A 23523-nucleotide genomic window follows, 5' to 3' on the forward strand; every position below is an offset into this window, starting at 1 on the left:
TTTGCTTTCTGCATTGAGGTTCTTGAAAATAATTGCTTCGGGACAAAATACTTTGCTATTAAAGTTGGAAGCCCACTGAGCATAAGGTACGGTCCATGTACCTGACCCCTGCCTGCTTCTTAAGCTTTATCTCTCTCCTCTCCCTTTATCTCACTGTAGAATCAAGCAACATCAAACTGACCACCCCTCCTGTATTTACAATGCTGTTTCATACCTCTGTTTTATGGTGTTGTGCTCTCCACCGTGAGAGCCCTCTGTACCCACATTGCTACCTTTAGGGTAACTAAATTTCATGTACCTTTCAAGGCACACTATTACCACCTTTGGGAAGCACTCCTTCTTCACCCCCAGTTGCCGCTTCTCTCCCTAACAATCTACTATCTGTTATGCACTAGTTGAGATATGAGAAGTATTAGATGGGATAGTACAAAGCACACTGGGTTCTTCTGATCTTCACTCTACTACTCACTATATGTAGGACTCTAAATAATTCACTTTATCTCTATGGAACATAGTTCATTCATTCATTCCTTCATTCATTCATCCAACAATGTATGTTGATTCCCTTTGCCACCTTTATGGAGCTTACATTCTGATAGGGGAAATAGGAAATAAAAAACAAATTAAAATTATCCTAGAGTATGGAAGCACTATGGAAAAAAATAAAGAGGAATAAGGAGTTTGGAAGGTATCTCTATTTGAAATGGCATGTTACAAAAGAAAGACCTCTCTGATATCTGGGGGAAAAACTTTCCTGGCAGAGAGAACACGTGCAAATGCCTCATGGCCAACTAGTGTAGCAACTAAGTGGTTGGTATGAGCGAGGGAAAGAGAGACAGTTTTTGTGATTTTGTTTTGTTTCGTTTTTTAAATGTTTATTTTGAGAGCAAGAGAGGGAGAGAGAGATACATGCGAGCAGAGGGAGGGGCAGAGAGAGAGGAGAGAGAGAGAATCCCAAGCAGCCTCCGTGCTGTCAGCACAAAGCCTGATGAGGGCTCGATATCACAGACCAGAGATCATGACCTGAGCCGAAATCAAGAGTTCAACACTTAACTGACTGAGCCACCCAGGCGTCCCAAGAGGGACAGTTTATGAAATCAGAAAGGAGCGAGAAACCATGTCACCTATGCCCTCGTGAGTGAGAAGGGGAAGCTATTGGAGGTTATAAGCAGAGAAATGGCATGATCTTCCTACTCTTTTGAGAGAAGCCTGCTAGTTATGGAGCGTAGGGGCTCTTGGGGGAGCAAGGAAACCACTTGGCAGGCCACTGCAATTATCCAGGAGAGTGATGGTGGCTTGGACTTAAGTGGTTGTGGTTGAATTTGTGAGATGTGTATATAGTGTGGATCTTTTTGAAGGTAGAATTGAAAGATGTGATGATGGGTTTGACGTGAAGTTTAAGAGGGGGAGAAAAGGCAAAGGTGGTGCCACGATCTTGGAAGTAAGCAACTAGAAAAGTAGAGTTGACATTAGTGAAGATGGAAATGACTGTAGGGAGGAGTCTCCCCTATGGGAATTAGTTTTCAGATATGTGAAGTTCGAGGTGCCAAGTAGACATCGGATGGAGATGTTAAGTAGGTGGTCTGGACTTGAGGGATAGGGGCCAGAGATGAAAATGTGGGGCTTGTCAGCATATAAGACATCATAAAACTCAATGTGATTACCTAGGAAGTAGGTGTAGACATTCAGAGGAAAGAAGGTCTAGGGCTAAATCCTGGGACGTTGCAATGTTTAGAGTTTGGCAAGATGGAGCACAGGGACAGAAGAGTAACAAAAGATATCGAGAAGGAGCAAGCAGCAAGGAAGGAAGAAAACCATCAAAGTGTGATGTCTGCCGAGCCAAGTGAAGAACATGTTTCACCAAAGAGGGAATGGTCAGCTGGGTCAAGTACTAGCACTAAGCCATGAGTCGTTGGACCGAGCTCCACGATGGCCCTGGTTATCTCAAGGAGAATCGTTTCAGTGAACTGGTGATTGTAAGAGTGATGAGAAAATGCAGGTGGAGTAGATTCAGGATGTACTGAGAGCACACAGAGACCGTTTTTTTGAGAACTTTCGCCGTAAGGACAAGCAGAAGAATGAGACTTGGCTGAAGGCGACTGGGGGTAGGTGTTGAGAGACTTGTTTAAAGGATGGGATGGGGGCGCTGGGGTGGCTCAGTCAGCTGAGCGTCCCAACTCATGGTTTCGGCTCAAGTCATGATTTGGCAGCTTTGTGGGTTCGAGCCCTGCATTGGGCTAAGATTTTTTTAAAAAAGGAATGGTTATTCAGAGTATAAATCCGATTTTGCCACTTCATGCTGAAAACCCTCTAGTGGATCCCCATCCCACAATAAAAGGCCAATGACTTCCCGTGGCCTGTTGTGCCGCACGTGATTACGCCCCTGCCTACCCAGACAAATTCACCCACTCTCCGTCCATTTCACACCGCATCCTTCAGGCACACTGGCTCACTTCTGATTCTTCAAACATACAACAGTTCCTGACTCAGGGACTCTGTTACTATTTTTCCCTCACTGACCGTCCTGTGTGGAATGTGTTTCCACATGAATGTCGAGTGGCAGTCTCCGTCCTGTTCATCATATCTCATTTTATTTATTTTTATGTTTTTAAACTGTGTTTGTTTTGAGAAAGAGAGAGAGAGTATGAATGAAGAGGGGCAGAGAATAGAGGGAGAGCAGAGAACCTGAAGCAGGTGCTGTGCTGTCAGTGCAGAACCTGATATGGGGCTTAAACCCGAAAACTGTGAGATCATGACCTAAGCCAAAATCAAGAGACACTTAACTGACTGAGCCACCCAGGTGCCCCATCATACCTCATTTTAAATGTCACCCACATACAGGGGCACCTGGTTCCTCAGTCGGTGGAGCCTGTGACTCTTCATCTTGGGGTTATGAGTTTGAGTCCCACATTGGGTGTAGAGATTACTTAAAAATTGGGTGTAACTGGCGCACCTGGATGGCTCAGTCGGTTAAGCATCTGACTCTTGATTTCTACTCAGGTCATGATCTCATGGTTTGTGGATTTGAGCCCTTTCTTGGGCTGCACGCTGACAGTGCAGAGCCTGCTTGGGATTCTCTTTCTCTCTCTCTGCCGCTCTCCCTCTTCCTCTCCCTCTCTCTCCCTCAAACTCAATAAATAAACTTAAAAAAGAATCTTTAGGGGCACCTGGGTGCTCAGTTGGTTAAATGTCTGACTTCAGCTCAGTTCATGATCTTGCGGTTCGTGGGTTTGAGCCCCACGTTGGGCTCTGTGCTGACAGCTCAGAGCCTGGAGCCTGCTTCAAATTCTGTGTCTCCCTCTCTCACTGTCCCTCCTCCTCTTGTGCTCTGTCTCTGTCTCTCTCTCAAAAATCAATAAAGATTATGTCACCTACATAGAGAGGTGTTCCTTGACCATCGGACCTTAGTCACCTAGTCACTCCCTTTCAATAGAAATAACTTTAATTCTCTGGAGGCGCCTGGGTGGCTCAGTTGGTTAAGCATCCAACTCTTGATTTGAGCTCAGGTCATGATCTCATGGTTCGTGAGGTCGAGCCCCCTGTCCAGCTCTGTGCTGACAGAGTGGAGCTTGCTTGGGGTTCTCTCCCTCTCTCTCTGCCCCTCCTTCTCTCTCTCTCAACATAAATAAATAAATAAGCATGTAAAAAATGATTTTAATTCTCTGCATATCACCATCTGCTATTCTTCTCTTATTTTACTATTTATCATCTGTCTTTCCATTTAGAACGTAAAGTCTGTGAGAGCAGAAACTTGTTGCCCGGTGTATTCTCCACTGCCTATAATAGCGCCTGGCTCATAGGGGAAGTTTCGTGAATATTTGTTGAGTTAATAGATACATTGCTTTTGTTTACTCACTTTGGTTTTGAAGACTGATGAGATGGTCAGGATGTACCTGAAAAGTGCATGGGGCTCTATCTTCCAGAATTTGCAGCAAAAGAATGCTAAGCTGCCGTCCTGTACAGAACATCTGGCCCAATAGCAAATTCCTGACATCAGCTTGAGTTAGAGCCTTACTAGTGATGAAGAAATTCCTCCCTCTTTACCCTGAGCCCACAGAGCATAAAGGATGCTACTGCTCAGGGCTTTGGTGACTGGCTAGGCAACAATGAGGTTGATTTTTAGACAAAACAACCAACCTATGATCCATCAAAGCAAAGGTTTTCACCTTCAAAGTAGTGATCTTAGCAGCTGAAACTTACCCTAATGGTCCAGATGGTCCCTGACTTAGGATGGTTTGACTTGAGATTTTTCAGCTTTACGACGGTACGGAAGTGATACTCAGTACAAACTGTATGTTGAATTTTGATCTTTTCCTGGGCTAGCGCTATGTGCTCCGATCCTCTCTTGTGATTCCGGGCAGTGGTACTGGGCCATGGCTCCCAGCCAGCCATAAGATCACGAGGGTTAACACCTCACCATTCTGTACCCAGGTCAGTTTTGGTACAGTATTCAATAAATTACATGAGACAGTCAACACTTTAGTATGAAATAGGCCTCGTGTGAGATGATTTTGCCCAACTGTCATCTAATGTAAATATTCTGAGCACATTTAAGGTTGGCTAAGTTAGGATATTTGGTGGGTTAGGCATACCCCATCATAAGTCGAGGAAGAAGTGGAAATCCTTGTGAGGTTAATATCCATGCGGCTCAGTTCACAACTATATGGCTCTGAATTGGTGTTCAACTTCAAGGGCTCATTCTTTGTTGTTGTTTTTTTTTAATTTTTTTAATGTTTATTTATTTTTGAGAGAGACAGACAGAGTGTGAGAGGGGGAGGTGCAGAGAGAGAGGGAGACACAGAATCCGAAGCAGGCTCCAGGCTCTGAGCTGTCAGCACAGAGCCCGATGTGGGGCTTGAACTCATGGACTGTGAGATCATGACCTGAGCCGAAGTAGGACTCTCAGCTGACTGAGCCACCCAGGCACCCCTTCAAGAGCTCATTCTATGTAAGATAGGAGTGTATTACCATCTCTATTATATAAGTGGAGAAACTGAGTCTCAGCAAGTTAAATGACTTGCTCTGGGTGTGCTGCCCCTGAGTCTCTTATTCACGAATACATTCAACAGTGTTTGAAAGTGTGTTTGGTTTTCAGAAATGACCAAATGTCACTTGGATCCAAGTGAAGCAAATTAAATAGATTCTCCAGGCTAGATAATACAGTTTCCAGTGAGTAAATCTCTACAAGTTCTAGAAGGGGCCTTAGAGAGTATCCAGGCTGAAAATAAAACTTCCGAAAATCACATATGTACTCAAATGCCACTCATTGGTTTTTGTTTGTCTTAGGCAGATCCATTTCACGCTAGATAAAGAAACCCATCCCAATCTCGGCCACACACACCTGGCACAGAGAGGGAACAGAGCTGAGAGACCAGCTACTCAGATCTTTGCCTCTCTGCCAGATGGGCTTAAAGATATAAACTGGCTGTGTTAGCATTTTTGGGGGGGGGGAGCGGATTCTTCCATTTGTATGTTAATGAAGAACAAAGGAGAGGGAGAATCTCTTTGCCTTAAAAAAAGACATCCATCCGTTAGAAAACATAATAGGTAATTAATATTTCCAAGGAGTATAAAGACCTCGAGGAGCCAGTTGTTTCTCCTGGTAGCTGTTAGGCTGTGGAGTCGGCGTCTGCACCATTCATAACCGTAGTGCACGAATTGGCACAGATTGAAGCCCGAGCAGCAAGCTGTTCCAGGTAGACCAGATGTCTTAAAGGAAGGCTGTGTCTCTACAAGTAAACACAATGCCTGTTTCCTGTCATTTTCACCGTTGAATAGCTGGCTATTTGATAATAGGAATAATTCTTGATTGATAGCATTCTGTTTTCAAGAAGGGTAACCCAACTGTTCTCAGAAGGAAGCGCTTTTTCAAAACACATTCTCCACAGGCATGACTTTATCTCCCTTTCCCCATCAGGGGTTGGTCTCGTGCTGCTGGATGTTGACCCAGAGATGAGGGAAGGTGTTGGTGGCCACTGTCTTGGGGAACGGTAGAAAGGGTGGAGGGGAAAGATAACTGGCGAATATGAGAGGGCCTCCACTGACGTCGTCAGCAATCGAAAGGAGGAAGAAGGGTGTTGGGGATGCGAGCAGTGGTGGGGCCGTGGACAAATACCAGCGATGGGCTCAGAGAGGGAACGGTCTCCAGCACTGGCTTGACTGTGAATCTAACAAGCCCAAAATGCATTCATTGAACACATATTTATTAAGGTCCTTCTATTCCCAAGGAGCTATTCTAGGCATTTGGGATCCATCTGTGACAAACAAACAAACAAACAAATCCCTACCCTTGTGGAGCTTTTATTCCAGAGAGGGCATCAGAGAGGAAATAAGAAACAGAAGACATAAAAACAAATTATACAAAGCATTAGTGGGTGACAAGTGCTATGGAAGCAAACAAAAACAAAAAAAGTTAACGGGTCCTGGAATCCGGGGCATGGGGGCCTCACAATTTTACGTAGGCTTTTCAGGGGTGGCTTGCTAAAAGCGATATCGGTACGAACACTCGGTGTGGTGAAGAAGCCGTTCGGGCAATTATCTGAGGAAAGAGCGTTCCAGGCTGAGGCAACAACGATTGCGAAGAGCCAAACGTGGAAGGGTACCTGGAGAGTTTGAAGAACGGCCAGGAGGCCCAGGAAGCGTTGAGCGGGGACGGGGCAGCAGATGAGCGGGAGAAAGCGAGGTGAGGAGTCGCAGGTCAGAGAGCCCACGGGCAAGGCGCCTGGGCCCTTCTCGGTCATGTAGGAGTACAACTTTAGCTCAAAGGGCAATAGAGAGCTTTCGCAGAGTTTCCATTAGACAAATAACCTTATCTGACCCACATTTAAAACACATCTCTCTCTAGTACATGGAGAATAGATTGTGGCATAAAAATAAAAGAATTCTCTTTTTTAAACATGCTGCCTTACTTCTACGACAGGGTTGCTATGGGACTCAAATGCAAAAAATAAATAAGTAAATCAATAAAACGCTTTAAAGAAGATACAGGACAGTGCAGACCCAAACTATCATTATTTTACACAAACAACAGGGGGTTCAAAAGCCAGGGTCCCCCTTGCCTCCTCTGACCATGTGTGGTAACCCCGTTTGTGAAATGGAACTAGTCTGTCTGTAAGAAGCTAAAGGCAAATTGATTCTATTTTAAAGAATGTAATTTTATGCCTGAGTTTCACATCATTTAGATTTTTCAGACTGCTACTGATTTTATAATTTAATTTTTAAAAGAAATGCCTTTAAAAAAAAGAAGTGGAAATCCTAGACTCAAATGCTGAAGACTTTAAATACAGCAACAGACCTGGAGAGGAGCAGAAGTCTGGGAACTTTAAACCTATTTCCTTTTCCCTAATCCCCTCAGAGAGCTAAAAGCGCACTGGCCAGATCCTCCAACATTTCGGGGGTGGCATCTTTTCTTTGCAGTGGCCCTGCCATCAGGTGAACGCTTCTGGGTGGGAGAACACACACTTTGTGCAACCATCTGACCTTCAGAGAGTCTGGGGAGAGATTTTAAAGGATTTCGGAGAAGAGGCCTTGAGACTCCAAGAGAAAGAACAGGAATAAGAGGCCCGGAGAAGCCTGAGCCTCCGGGGAGATGGAACTGAGTTAATGAAGAGGGGTGATTATCCAAGATAATTATGTAAAAGGGAAGGCTAGGAGTTCTACATGGCTGCAACTTGGAGTTTACTCTGCCTAAGGTGAGTGTTTATGTTTCCGTGTTTTTGTTTTTATGAGTAAGGTTTTTTGCTTTTTTTTTTTTTTTCCTTTTTTACCGGCTGCTCAATTTGAGAAAGCATCTCAGCTGCCTTCCAGACCCCCATTCTCGTCCCTTCTCTTCCTTTAGATTCTGAACCCCGCTCATCATAGTCCCCCCCACCTCCACCCCCACGCCCCGCCACTGGCTCCTGGGACCCTCCTCTCCGTACCCCTGTAGTGAGGAGCAGCTGTGTGTACCCTCCGCCCCTCCAGACGCTTCCCGGTCTTATTTTCTGATTTCTCCAACGCTCCCCCTGTGCCGATGTCCAAAGACACACCTTCCCAGCCAGCCCAGCTGTCGCGGCTAGCTCCAGTGGTTGGGGGAAGCGGTGGGACCTCTGTGCTCTCCCAACCGAGCCCCGCTGTGCTGGGCACCTCCCTCCCCTTCCCCTTGACGGTCCACCCAGCCTGGATCATCCCTGCTCCTTCCCCATCGCTAGTTTTGTTTATGGCACATACCAAGGCTTTGGGCGACCTGCGGTTGCACGGCTCTCCTTTGGTTTGGGGAGGGAGGGGGTAGCGTTCCCTGTCCCCGGTGTGCCCGAGACTGTGAGATCAATCTTTCGGATCTGGAGGCACACGCAGCTGGTGACAGGAGAGCCCCCCCCCCCTCCCCGCGGGTGGGGGTGGGGAGAGGAGAAGGGACTCAGCTTGGGGAAGGAGGCAGGGAGGCAGCTGCAGTGCCGCGAGGGGTGCGTGTGCGTGTGCCAGGCTCGCCCGCCACCTCCCGGCTCAGTCTGCGCTCCTCCGCTCGCGGGGCAGCCGGGGCCGGCGGGCTGGGGAGCGGGAGCGAGCGCCCCTCGCCCGGGCCTCGCCTCCCCAGGGCGCCCGGCGGTCCCCGAGGCCGGGGCGCACCCGCCCGGGCCACGCGCCCCGCGCCCCCCGCCCCTTGCACCCTCCCCGGCCCCCTCTCCATTGAGTTTTCCAACACGGGCGCCCGTCAATGGTCCTGCTCTGGGATGCACACGCAGCTCGCGGCCGGAGGGGGGTAGCAGCCACCGCCTCCAGGTGCGGGCTCTCCAGGTCCGCCGCCGCCACCCACCGTCGCCGCCACTCGAGCCCCAGGGCGCGCTGAGGTCCCCGGCCGGCCATGGGGCTGCCGTTGCTGGCGTGAGAAGGGGCGCCGCAGCCTCCGTGCTTGGGGTGCCCGGCTGCCTGCATGGATGTCTTCAGCTTTGTGAAGATTGCAAAGCTCTCGAGGTAGGGGCTGCGCCGGTTCATTTGCACCCAGGGCCGCCGCAGCCGGCAACTTGGTGCTTTATTTTTCGGGAGGCTTGGGGACTAGCAGAAGCTGGAGAGAGCAGCGGGGCTTAAGAAAGGACTGAGACGAGGTGGCCAGGGGCTGCTGCGTTCAACTTCTCTCCCACTGGCCGGTGGGGCTCGTGCATCGGCGGGTGTAGACCACACACACACACACACACACACACACACACACACACACTCCCTCAGACACACACCAATATTCATGACAGTTTCTTTTCCCTTAGGAAAAGCCCCGGTGGTGCTTGGGGTCACATGTATAATTCAGGGCCACCAGAAGATGGTTGTAATTGCTACTGCTAGGGAAAGCCAGAAGTGCGTAGAGTTTGGGTCCGTGCTTTCCAAGCGGCAGCGATCAAAAGTGGCCCCCTGGCCCCCACCCCTAAATTAGACCTCTACACCCTGAAAATTCAGCTTGTAGGTTGACAGGGGTAAGTAACTGTTCTGTGTTCCCAGCAGTGACCTAGATGCTGAAGACAGGGAGCTGGAAGAGAAAGACCTTTAGCCTTTCCCTGGGTAACTGTGTAGTCCCAAGCCTTAAAGATTTAGGAATTTGCTTCCAAGTGGCCATGTTGTTAAAACAGAAGAAAAATCATCGATTCGGGCAGATTTCTCTGGCAGTGCGGGTAGAGGAAGAATATTTCCACTTTTTGGCCTCCTAGGTATCACCTGGTCAGAGCATTCGCCCTAGGTTTTCTGCCCTGCTTAGGCTTCCAAAGTCTTCCTGGAGCCCTGGGAGTAGGTTTGTGCTTCTTGCAGTGTGGCATTAACTGGGACGTGACTGGTATCAGAAGTCTTAGAGGACCGTGCTCCACCTTTTCCGCCCACGTCTTTGGAAGGAGGAGCATTCCGCCCCTTGAGCTCGGCTCTTTGTAACAGTTGCCACCATGACCTTAGGAGGTAGGCAGTAAGAGTTTTCCAGGATGCAGTTTAGACTCCTTTGCAATTACAAGAGAATGGTTCTAGGTTTTCCTTTATTGCTTAGTGTCAGGGTGGGATGTGTTGATTGCACCAGGCAAAGATGAGCAGCCTGGCATAGCCCCAATCAGAAAGGTATGTTGACTTTGCTTTGCTACATCACATTTGGGCCATTTCAGAAACATTCGGTTAGGACGTTGCTCTTCGGACGTGCCTTTGACCAACATCCACAGGTCTTTATTTGTTCTATTTGCCCGTCTCCACCTTCCCTCTCTCCTTGCACGAGTCAGTCTTAATGTCACAGCAGATTTTCCAGGGAAAGGGCTCCAGTGGAACTTGTCTGGGTAGACATGAGGTATAGAGCTGATGGGTAAATGTATCTGTCTTGGAGCAGCCCACGAAGAGGTGTTTCCCGGCACAGCAGAAGGCGAAGGCGGATATGTCAAAGGGTGGACGATTGTAGTGTGGCAAACTGTTCAGTTTCACGTCAATATCATAGAGGGCCGTGGCTTCACACCTCTGTTCTCTTAACTTCCTGCATGCTTCTGCCCATGGCTGGTTTGTAAACAGCTGTCAAGTCACAGACCATGGACGGTAAATGGCTGTGAGCAACAGTTAGTGATTGCCTGGTGCCATCTGTGTGATGGACAGAGATTGCCGAAGGGAAGGAGAAGTTCAACGGTACAGTTCAAAGTAACCAAGATAGATTTTGGTGGCCTCAAATGCTAAAAATGATAAATGTTAAAACCATCTAGAGCCTAGATTTAGTCCTTAAACTTTGGAGTTTGGGAGCGGAACAGTGCCGTACGTCCGTGAAAAGATGGTTTATGTTCCTTTTGCTAAATTCTAGGATGCCTTCATGATACCCACAAATCTGAGCTTTTGCAAAACCCAAGCCAGGCTGTGGGGGATTAGTATCTTATTTTAAAGAGAGGTTAGAATTTAGTAAATGAGTGTGAATTTCACTTTCTGTCCTCAATGTGATCCAAATCGAGTGTTTATTCTAAAGAGAGAAGCTGCACATGTTCTGAGCTTATGTGCCCATTAAGAAATCCTTCATCCATAGGCATTCTTCTTGTTGCTCGGGGTGAGCTCAGCGATGGTCCCCAAGCTGAAATAGCAGTGCGTGTAGAGGGTCAGCAGCGCGCAGAAACACATGTTTACAGCGGCTGCTTCCTGCCCTTGTAGGAATAAAGTCTTGGGTGTGTGTTTTAAACACTGTTACAGAAACCAAGTTCTTTTCTCAGAGGTGAAGTATAAAAGTGCTTACAGTGCAGGATTTTCCTGATTTCAGAATGGATAATCTTCCTAAAGGATTTAGCTTTGATCAGCGTAGTTACTTGAGTGCTTAAAATTCTCGTGGTTTAGAGGTGAACACACAGTTACGCCGGGCCTTAGCCTTGTCTTTGGTTCCCAAGAACTGGAGTTCCTAAATGTTAATTCAGAAAGCGTTTGCTGTAGAAAGCATACCTTCTACTTGCTAAATGTCCTGTCTGTGAGTAAAGACAGTGGTAATTACAGAGGATTCTGAGAGAATATTAATCCACTTTTAACCACTTGTTCCCAGAATCGAGGCCCTTTTAGTCGTGTGAAAAATCAGAATTCAAACTGCCCCTCAAGAATTCGGTACCATCTTATGACCGCCATTTAAAAAAAAAAAAAAAAAGATGCTGCTGAGTGTCAGAATAGCCGGCAAGTTCCGACCCTTTACACCTTTTTGACTTGTGACCCTTGATCGCGTCCGTCGTGGGTGGCACAGCGTATCCTGGTTCTGTCTGGAGCTGTTTTTTCTCGTTCTTCTAATTTTCTGGTTATTAAACTGTTTGATAGTTTACATGCAATTTTACTTCACTGTTTCCTTGGTAACAGTTATATATCATTTTTCATCCTTGTAGATGAGAGCATTACAGATGATTGCCTTATAAACCAGTAATAGTATAAAAATAGGCATATATTTTTATTGTTACTGCTCTTAGTATCGACGATTTCATTTGTAAAGCAGCTGCACTTTTTGAAATGTTTATAGAAGAATGCAGTTCAGTAGAAAAACATATGATTATGCCCCCTTCGCCTGAGGGAAGTGATTTGAAACCCAAAACACATAGGGGTGTTATTAAACTGAGGGATGCTTTCAGGGATTGAATAGCTTGACTTCATTTCGTCTCTTGATGCACAATGGCCCACTTTGAGATAACGATTGGGTCCCAATTATTAATACGGAGATTATTTCTTATAGTGGTAGGTAAACTTGTAGGCTGCTCTGTTTCACGTTGTCACGCAGTTGCATGGGCTATTTTGTGGCATATGGCAGTGACTGATATCTGTAATGATAATTTTGTTACAAGTGTCATACATTTGAGGAAGGATAAAAATACGTAGTTACGGCTTCCTCAGATTTTTATGTAAAACCTATTTAGAGACTATTGAACTTCTGTTTTTTACCTTTACTTTATTCAGAATTCAATATTTCCTGGGGGGAAAGGGAAGTTAAAGAAGCAACGCAAAAGGTCATATTCCTCACATCTCCTCTCTTTTTACCCGAGTAATTGCATTAATATTGCTGATAATAGTGAGCTCTAGAGGCTAGCAACCAAAAAACCCCCAAAGACTCTGGATTTGAATTTTATTAAAAATGCTACTTGCTCGTCATCTGAGTCCTTTCTGAGTTCTGCTGATTTCCGTGGCTGTCAGGAGGTGAAATGATGAACAGTTTCATAACAGAACTAGATTCCTGTCTTAGGAATATTTAACTCGACTTTCCCAGGGGTTGGTGGTTTGCAGCTGTGAAAGTCTAGTTGGTAGCAATTCTGGGGGGAAGATGTCTAGTTCAGGCTATATAACATTTCAAGCATCTCTCTCTTTTCCTCCCTCCTCCCTCCTCCCTCCTCCCTCTCCCTCCTCCCTCCTCCCTCTCCCTCCTCCCTCCTCCCTCTCCCTCCTCCCTCCTCCCTCTCCCTCCTCCCTCTCCCTCCTCCCTCCTCCCTCCTCCCTCTCCCTCCTCCCTCTCCCTCCTCCCTCTCCCTCTCCCTCTCCCTCTCCCTCTCCCTCCCTTTCTTTGGGACGAGTGAATTTCACCTGCTTGCTCTCAGAATTTGATAGAGATTGTCACCTGCGGTGAAATTTACTTGTTTGTTAAATGCATGAGCTAAAAATTCTCACTTTCTGCTTATGGACCTTATAGATATTCATTCTTCTCTCTCTCTCTCTGTCTCTCTCTCACACACACACATACACACACACGCACACACACACACACACACACACACAGATGCACTGTTCAATTTTATTACTTTATTATTCCATTTGGAGTTTTCCATGGAAGTTTAGCTGTGACAGAATATACATTATTGATGAGCTAGAAATTTATCTTTAATAATTGACTTAAAATCACTGATTTCGTAGTTGGCTCGAGAGGAAAAATGGAAAGCCAGAATACAGTTCCAAAATCTACTAACCTTACCATCAAATGATCTTGAGCTTTGGGAGCTGATCATAGCAAAGGAAGAAAAGTATAAATAGGTTAACCCAGGGGGTGGCAAACTAATGGCCTGTGGGCCAAATCTGGCTTGCTGACTGTTTTCATATAGAATGTGAGCTAAGAATGGTTCTTAAAATGAAAAATTGTTTTCGTGGTTAAGAAAAATCAAAGGGAGAATGGTATGGAATTCAAGTCGCAGCATCCATGAATAAAGTTTTATTACAACACAGCTCTGTTCCTGCATGTGGATATTGTCTGTGGCTGCATTTGCTCTACAACAGCAAAGTTCAGTAGATGTACAAGACCTTATGGCCCACAAAACCTAAAGGATTTACTACCTGGTCTTTCATAGGAAGTTTGCCAACGCCTGGGCTAAATAATGCCTTTTCCTGTTTTTTCTTCTTTACATCACCAGCACGTGTGCGTGGGCACTAGTATAGCCAATTACACACTGCCAAAGAACAGCAAAAGCCAGGCACTACTTAAAGCAGTAAGGACAGATTTTCATCAGTAAGAAAAGTATTGTAATAGGGAAGAGTCCAGTGTAAATTCAACCCAACTTCAATTTGTACAGAGGTGACTGGGCATCTTAAAGGCGCAATGAGGGAATAGGGAAGGGGGTGAGCTGGGACTCAGTAGAGGCAGGGAAGTGAACAAGTACCAAAACCGAAGGGGGAGTTGGTCCAGGCGAAACCCTCTGGGTTTGCTAACTGGCACTTATCCCAGGTAGGCTCCTACCCTCCCACAGAGGCTGGGAGACAGGGGCCCTGTCTTCAGGTGTTGACTGGAACAAACAGAACATTCTTTTGGCAGCCTTGAATTTTCTCAGGCAGGCACTTTAAAGGGGTGCTGGCAGGAGGGGATGGGGAGGCCGGAGTCATCCTAGGGATGTGCCCTTGAAATGTTCGAAACTAAGTTAGTGTTTGTTCAACCTCGTTGAGAAAGGACTCAAAGGAGCCTGGCTAGAGTTTGGTTCAGGAGAGAAACTGTCAGCACAAAATTTAGCATATTGAATACATGAATTCAGTAACGTACATTCACCACTAGTGTAGACCTCCTTTTTATTTAAACTTCTGATCTCAAATTATTTATTTCACTCTTGGACACCAACCATTAGAAGTGAACAGAATTGCCCTTCTGGTATTTGTAGCACTGCGGACACTTTTGCATACTTACTCCTCGGTCACTAGGTTGGCCTGCTTTCTTTGTGTTGGGGAGTTACTTGTGAGAGTGACGCTTGCCTTCGGTAGGCCTTTACACTTCTGCTTTAACACGGATGGAAAATACAGTAGGACACCGACGTGCACCCGTGAGCTGATAAACAAGTCCGTGGGAGGATGCCTGGTATTTCCTTACAGTATACTTGAGCCCTCCGGTCCCAATGGCCGATGACCTTCAGTAATCTTTTTCCAAATGGAAAGAAAACGAGATGAGTGCGTTTAGTTGTAGGCAGAAGACTGGAAGGAGGCTGCATTAATTTGGAGTTGAGTTTAACCCAACTTTCTTAGGATTTGATTGAGGGCATTGTAACGAAAGACCATAGGCCGCATTGGGCACGGCCAAAACATCTCAGAAGTATGCTGCCTTGCTTGTGAGCGATTTAGGTCATTATGTACTAATGCTGCGAAAATCATCTTGAAGAAATCTAAGCCTTCGTTTTAGATAACAAAGTTAACATTCCCATGTTTTCCTGGCAAAGAGATGAGAAGGGTTTCCTGCCTGAATTCTTGCTTTTGAAATACATTTTCAAGTGTGGTTTACGGGATTTGGCATACAATAAATACTCTCTACTAAATAATTAGTGAGTACAGTTCTACACGACCCATTCTAATACTTCGTGCAAGTAAATCCTCATAATTTGTTTAGCTGAACCATTATCATGATCAGTAACTCAGAAGTGTAAAGGAGTACACACATTAAAAATAAATGGACTGCTTTTGGACTAGGTCTTGGAGAATAAACTTTTATTTCTGTTTTGACCTTTGAAGCATTTTTTTTTTCTGCGATTGATGGTTAAAAAGTCACCAACTTGGACTGCTAAGAAATCTGCGTGTTCCTGTTAACAGCTCCACAAGCAATGTTATGGTTGTGCTAAATGGGTTTTTATAGATGTCAGTATGTTTTTATTTTAGGAAGCCCTTTTTGAATGATAGGAAAATACTATCATTTTTATGAAAGAAATATTTCTCAAGTTTGAAAAGGAAAAGCACTTGCCCTACAATTACAATTTACTGTAGGGTTTTAGTTTTTTACTTCAGTCATTTTCAGATGCTTCACAAATTGTGTGAGATTTGCTTAATTAAAAATAAGGACATGACAGGGACGCCTGGGTGGCTCAGTCGGTTAAGCGTCTGACTTCGGCTCAGGTCGTTCATGATCTCCCAGTTCATGGGGTCAAGCCTCATGTCAGGCTCTGTGCTGACAGCTTGGAGCCTGGAGCCTGCTTGGGATTCTCTCCCTGTCTCTCTGCCTCTGTCTCTTCTCTCTCTCTCTCTCTCTCTCTCTCTCTCTCTCTCGATAATAAACAAACATCAAAAAAAAAAAAGGTAAAAAAAAATAAAAACATGGTAATTTTCTGACAGAGATGAGCTTTAAAGAAACAATAGGCCAGAGATCCTAAAATTGTGAAACTGCCCGGCACATGTAGGAAGGAGTGTATTTATACGCTTAGCTGGCCGACTCTTGACTGGCGGGAGACTGCCGTGGTGGGGAACGTGAAGCCATCTGGCTAAGTCATGCCTCTTGTGTTGATGCTGCCTTGGCTCATCCATTTTACAACAGGGTGATTTTACAACGGGCCTTCTAACTCAAGTCCATGGTGCTGGTCGCTCCCGAAACTCCTTGTCGTAACCCCCTCAGGTGTCCAACTGAATCGCAGCCGGGGGCAGTATTTCCCTCTGTGGCCCGGGCCACCTGATTTGTTTACCTTGCTTATATATATATTTTTTATTGTTTTTAATTTTTTTACCTTGCTTATATTTTTATTTGCTTATTTTATAAGAGCTTTGCTACCAATGTTTATGAATAAAGTTTTATTGAAACACAGCCATGCTCACCTGTTTCTATGCTGTCTGTGGTGGCTTTCAGCAGAGCTGAATAGTCGTGACAGAGACCACATGGCTGGCAAAGCCTACCCTGTTCACCCACTGCCCTTCCTAGGAGGATTTTCCTCTTTTGCTCAGTCTGCACATTCCCTTCGGGGGGGCTCGAGGTGTGTCCCAGGCATTTGCCCCAGGGTGTGTTGCTGGGATGGGGAAGGGTGGATGTGGTAGTGGGGGGGAGGTGACCCACACCCAGCTAACCTTGCCATCTTCTCTCTGGGGGTCTTCACCTCTCAGGACTCATGATACCAGTGGAGGGTGAATTTAGAAGTTTTCTCAACTACAAATCTATGCTATCTCCTCACTCCTCACTGTCTTTAGGGCAAACTCCCCATTCTTTATCTCTGCCCTTTTGGGGTTGGCCTTGTTTTCTCTGGCCACCTTACTTCTGGACATGTGTGAGTTTTCTTTCCCAGCCTTAACTTCCTACTCAATCGCCGAAGGCACGTGTGCACACGTGTTCACACATCAACACATACGTGCACACACACAGACCCCATCTCTATGTTGAACTATTTATTTGTTTATTTATTTATTTGTATGCTGAATGTTAGAAGTCCTAAATGATATCACACCTCTGAGCCTTTGTATATACTCTTCATTTTGTCTAAAACGATCTTCACCTTGCCTCTTTTTCACCTGAAAAAGTACTATTTGTCTTTTATGTTTTAAGGTGTGTGTTTTTTGTTTTGTTTTGTATTTTTGTATGTTTTCATTTTCAATCTAAGATTGTTCCCTGTAGCCTTCTCCAGCTTTCCAACCCTGGCTTAAATGACTTGCGTCTTTTGTTAGTTTAGATAAGACCTGGAGCCCCAAACAGGTGCTCCTGATGGGAGGGACTCTGTGAGACTCATTCAGAGAACCTGCCCCATGGGGGCTCTTTCATCATCAGCTTGAGATTCAAGGTGGATCTGCCCATCAACATAGAGCTGACAGATGAGCAGGGAGAAATGGGGAAAGATTGGCTGGGAGGTTTTGAAAGGCCATGCCTGGAATGGAAATGTATCATTCTACCCACACTCCATTAACCAAGACCCTGGTTACATCCAACTGCAAGGATCGCTAGGAAAATGTAGTCCGCCTGTGTACACAGTCTGTTGGACATCTTGTGTCCTGACTTCGTTGTAACATTCCTTCACTATGTGATAGATTGCTCCTTGTTCCCAATTCTCTCTCTCTTTTTTTTTTTTTTTTTTTTTGTTGAGAGTGAGAGCAATGGGCAGGGGGCAAGACTCTTAAGCAGGCTCCATGCTCAGCACAGAGTCCAGGGTGGGGCTCGATCTCACAACGCTGGGATCATGACCTGAGCCAACATCAAGGGTCAGACGCTTAACAGCCTGAGCCACCCAGGCGCCCCAGTTGTTCCCAATTCTTAAACACTCCTAAGTCCAGGCCTCTTCTGTGTGACATACAGTTCCTCCTGCTGGAGATGGAGTGACCTTGCCTGCCCCATTGCTGTTGGGCTTGTGACTTGTTTTGGCCAACAGAAGGTGGGCCAGGGTCACAGAGTGTCAATTTCGGTAGAAGGCCTTAAGAGGCAGCATGCATTTGTTTTTTGCATCTAGCATTGCCATATAAAGAACTGCCTGGGGTAACATGTTGGTTCCGGAAGCTAGATTCACATGGTACAGCACCATCCTGCACACCTGTGAGCAGGAAAACGTGCTTATTGTTGGCGGACGCCGAGTTTCGGGCGTTTTGTTACACAGCATTACCGCGGCAATAGTTGACTAGCGCACATTGTATTACAATTCACTCCAGTTTCGGATTGTGTCCCCTGGGCTGTTTGAGGGAAGACCCCCTTTATGTGGCACCTCCTTGGTTCAGAGCAGATATTAAGTATTTGGTGAATCTCCAATGAGTCAGAGTGAAACCATGCTGTCACATGGCGTCAGGTACGGATTATCACAGTGATGGCTGCTTCCGTGCTTCATTCAGCAAAGCCTACTGCTCCTGACTTTGAGGGACTGCCTCCAGTGCTTGTGCTGTTGGACACTAAGCAGGGAACTCTGCCGACTGCTGTGGCTTCCACCAGAACCTCTCATTCTCGCATTTGTTTTCTTTCCTTTCCTTCTCCTAGTCTGCCCCAGTTACACACATTGTTCCTCTACCGCCACAGGAGAATTGTGCATAATGTTTGTAACATACTTAAAGATCTGATAATGAGACTTTTGTGTACTTACATGTCCTATTAAAGAATCTATGATCAGGGTATCTTGCATACAGTACACTGAGTAAACAAAATAAATGGAAAGGGGACTACTCACTATACCAAATGAAAGGCACTGTCTTGCTGAAGTGCACGTATTTCGGAGCGCCTGGGTGGCTCACTCGGTTAAGCGTCCGACTTCAGCTCAGGTCATGATCTCGAGACGTGTGGGTTCGAGCCCTACCCATGTCGGGTTCTGTGCTGACAGCTCAGAGCCTGGAACCTGCTTTGGATTCTGTGTCTCCCTCTCTCTCTGCTCCTCCACCTCTCATGCTCTGTCTCTCTGTCTCCCAAAAATAAATAGACATTCAAAATTTTTTTTCAAATTTCCAGTGCACATATTTAGGGGCGCTTGGCTGGCTTAGGTGGTGGCACATACTACTCTTGGGGTTATGAGTTCCAGCCCCACGTTGGATGTAGAGATCACTTAAAAAATCTTAAAAATAAATAAAGTGCACATATTTGACCAACAGTTTTCATATCGCCCTTTTATTTTATTGTATTAAGTTTATTTCTTTTGAGAGAGCGTGTGTGTGTGTGCAGTGAAGGGGCAGAGAGGGACAATCCCAAGCAGGCTCCATGCTGTCAGCATGGATCCCAAAGAAGGGTTCGATCCCATGACCCGCATGAGATCATGACCTGAGCGGAAATCAAGAGTTGGTTGCTTAACCAACTGAGCCACCCAGGCGCCCCTATATTATTTTTTTTAATATCACACTCAATGAGGAAATTTTAGGAAACGAGTCTATGAGAACTTTGCTTAAAAAGAACATGAGGTACAGTGTAGCGGTGGGGAAAAGTACAAGGAAACACTCTATGCAGTGATATAGGAAGATCTTTGGATTCATTCATTCTTTTGTTCATTCATTCATTTTTAATGCACACATTTTAGTTATTTTTAAAAGTTTATTTATTGAGAGAGAGCGTGAACAGGGGAGGGGTGGGCAGAGAGAGAGAATCTGAAGCAGGCTCTGCACTGTCAGTGTGGAACCCACTGCGGGGCTTGAACCCACAAAACACAACACCATGACCAGAGCCGAAATCAAGAGTCAGATGCTTAACTGACTGAGCCACCAGGCGCCCCTGTTTTATTTTTTTAAATAAGCTCTACGCTCAGTGTGGGCTTGTACGCACGACCCCAAGATCCGAAGTCACATGCTCCATTGACTGAGCCAGTCAGGCACCCATGGCTATATTTATTGTTAGGTGAGAAGAGTAAGGTATAAAACTGTTTACAAATGAGGGAGGATTAAACATATTTTTTCTTGTGTTTTGCTAAAAATGACTGGAAGGATACACAAAGACCAATAACAGAATGTAACTCTATAAATCCCAGATACAGGGGATTATATGCAAGAGGGACTGCTCCCCATGTCCCCATTCATACTTTATATTTTATTTTGATTTTTTAGCCCTAGGATGATATGAACTATTAACAAGTAACTTTGAATTGCAAAAAAGCTAATAGGATACTTACATAAATCCAAGGGTCCAGACAACTTCAGCAGGTGTTTTAACATGTTTTTCTGATTGTAAAAGTGATGTAACCGTTTTGAAGAAAGTTTTGAGAATAGAGAATATATAAAGATATATATAAATATTTGAAATTTCACCAGCCAGATATGATCTCTGTTATCTATTTTCTTTAACCTTTTCATCTATTTTACATAGTTAATATCATATATATACAATTCTATATTTAACATTTTTATAAAATATTGTTTTTGTATCATTGAAAATTCTTTACAAATATAAAATGCATAGCTACACATGCTACGGTTTACTGAATGACTTCCTATTTGATTAACATTTACATCATTTCTAGTGTTTTGCCTTGGATGAACACTGTGACATAATGAATATCTTTACAGCTAAGTCTTTGGATCATGGACATTTTTTATGACAATAATAGCATACTGAGTATTTCAAAACTCATAAAAATCAGAAGGTATTTTAAGATGCCATTAAATGCATGTATTCAAATTTTATGCTAAAATTGTGGGCATTCTAGTTCCTCACAGGTATTAGAATGGACAAGCAGAATTTGTCCTGGACATGAGCCTCATGACAAGACACGGAGCAGGTGCTGTTGGGGAAAGCTTGACTAATGGTTGGAACTTCAGGTGGATTTTGAGCAAGTCAAGGCTTTGTTTCCTTACACTGTATAAAGGGGAAATTGTGTGACATCCTCTCTCTATTTAATTCGATTTGTAAAATGCCATCATTTTACCATAGAATAAGTAAATTCTAAGTCCATGTAGGAGAATTTACATTAAAATAGCATGAAACACTATGCAGTTGTAAAAAAGAACATTCTACGCAGTGATTTAAAATGATCTCCAGAATATATTTATTAAGTGAAAATAAAAAAAATTATACAGTAGTAAGCATGCTTGTATTTACATAAAAATACTGAAATGATACGTAAGAAAATAATAAAAATGTTATGAGAATGGGGGGAGGTAGGGGTGGCTCAGTCAGTAGAACATGCCACTCTTGATCTCAGGGTCGTGAGTTCAAGCCCCACGTTGGGCGTGGAGCCTACTTGAAAAACTAAAAAAGAAGCAGGGAGGTAGGGAGACAAAGTTTACTTGGACAAAAGAAAGAAATTGGGTAAATGTGATCCTTTCAAATAGGATAAAATGGTGAAAAATCTGCTCTGGATGAAAATATAAATTGCTAAGTCAGGCCATTCTAATCTAATAAGTTCCTAGTTTTCTGTATTCAGAACTTATGAAAATAAGAGCTATTTCAATACGTTAAGGATATATATCCAAAAAGTATCATAGAAATTTGAGATCTATAAAACTTTCATGGTAATTTTTGTTAGTAAATGCAGGTCAAGCCGGACGATGATATCATTTAAAAAGTGGTATCGTTTTGTATAGAACTGAGTACTCCGAGGCAAAATTCCTTCAGTTTTTCTATCTGGACCAGCTTTTCTTGGATAGGAATATAAACAGAAAAATATTTTTCTTTTGTTCTGCACTTCCCAACAAGGGATGCTTATCTCATATGTTTTTAAACTTAAATTTTATTAGTTTTTGACAGCAATAGTCTCTTCTCTTCTCTTCTGATAATCTCACTCACCAAAAGGGACGACTTGGTGTGTTTTGGAGAACCACATTCTAGGGATGTATTGATGGATATTTCCTGTAGGACTCTGATTTGATTATGATGCCATTATTTCATAATTTGGCTTTCCGGTTGAGATCATGTTGACACACTGAAGAATAGAGGGCTATTTGACTAAGTAGATGGAATGCATGCAGGAGGCAATAAAGTGCCTAATCCTTCTCTACTGGTTAATTTTTTAGTTGACCTCACTGTAGTGCTGTTGTGGTCATGTGTAACTCCCTAAACTTCCATTGATCTAGCATATAGAGATGTGTTCAATCAGATTGTTTATTACAGGTATATGTGTTAACGCTTGTAGAAGATAATCAGAACACAAGAAGATACATGCATAAAAGTAGACCGGGGGATGATTTCATAGTTTTATTTCTGACCGAGAAGTCATTTCTGATTTTTTTTTTCCTGTGTCCCAGTTAGGGATCGGGGGGCTGGCCAGGTACAGCCTACGGACCAAATCCAACTTGTTGCCTATGTTTGTATAAAGCTAAGACTGATTTTTACATTTAAATGGTTCCCCCAAATCAAAAGGAGAGTACTGTTTCGTGACATGTGAAAAGTATGTGAAAATCAAATGTAAGTGCCCATAAATAGTTTTCTCGGCACACAGCCATGCCCATTATGTATTGTCTGTGTCTGCTTCCCTGATACAATAGGAGAGCTAAATGGTTGCTATGAAAAGCATATATGATCCACAAAGCCTAAAATATCTGCCCCTCTACAGAAAGTTTGCTGAGTCTTGTACTACATTATCGAATATCAAGTCGTGCTTGGTGAGAAGAGAATTAAAAACGAATATGTAGATGCAGATTTAGATTATACAAATATTTCTATCTTTTTGAGGTTTTGGAAATTCTGCATAGGTGGGATGCTAGACAGTATCACTTTGCACTTACAGGTGACTCTATGTAGAAATGTTCTTACTGTGCACAATCCTGTCTCTTCTCCAGTAGATGTCAGATGACTTGAATGGAAATCATCTTGTAAATAGTTAAATCCTCCTGCTGTGCTCACTTTCTTTCTCACAAAGCAGATGTAATAATCCACATGTGCGATGTAGCAAAGGATTCGAAGCAAAAGGCTGGCAGACTGTTTCCCCTTTGTTTATTGGTGGTTTTGCTACAACAGGTGGAGGCTTTGAAGGGAAGTGTAGGAACCACACTGGAAAAGTAGACATAGGAGGATAGAAGAAATAGAAGAGAATGTGCCCCTCCATCGCAGCCAGCCCCACTCAGTTATCCTCCCATGTCTACTAACTAGGAATTGTACATCAAAACTCCACTACAACGTGGATAGTTTATTTAGGGACACCTATACTTAGTAGTTCTTGTATAACCTAAATAGCTTCTATGTTTTAAGGTTAAAAATGTCATCCTTATTATGCTCTCTTATTATGTGTAGCAGTTAGGATATATATTTTTTAACATTTAAATTTACATCCGACTTAGTTAGCATATAGTGCAACAATGATTTCAGGAGTAGGTTCCTTAATGCCCCTTACCATTTAGCCAATTCCCCCTCCCACAACCCTCCCCCCAGCAACCCTTTATTCTCTATATTTAAGAGTCACTTATATTTTGTCCCCCTCCCTGTTTTTATATTATTTTGGCATCCCTTCCCTTGTGTTCATCTGTTTTGTATTTTAAATTCCTCATATGAGTGAAGTTGTATGGTAT

General features: G+C 44.3%; 1 protein-coding gene across 4 annotated transcripts in view; it reads left to right on the plus strand.

Moving 5' to 3' along the window:
• The window catches only part of FRMPD4 (FERM and PDZ domain containing 4), an 852065-nt gene that overhangs the window by 302952 nt on the left and 525590 nt on the right, over positions 1-23523 (plus strand). Inside the window, exon 1 of one of the 4 annotated variants that reach the window (XM_019823549.3) lies at positions 5455-7691. The exons of 2 other annotated variants lie outside the window; for them this stretch is intronic. In XM_019823549.3, the coding sequence (XP_019679108.1) occupies positions 7660-7691 (32 nt within the window). In that variant the 5' untranslated portion in view covers positions 5455-7659. Of the gene's footprint in view, positions 1-5454; positions 7692-8610; positions 8950-23523 lie in introns of those variants that run through there. One more of the 4 variants, XM_006943556.5, reaches the window with a different exon arrangement.

Source organism: Felis catus, chromosome X, assembly GCF_018350175.1.
Source record: "Felis catus isolate Fca126 chromosome X, F.catus_Fca126_mat1.0, whole genome shotgun sequence".
NCBI lineage: Eukaryota > Metazoa > Chordata > Mammalia > Carnivora > Felidae > Felis > Felis catus.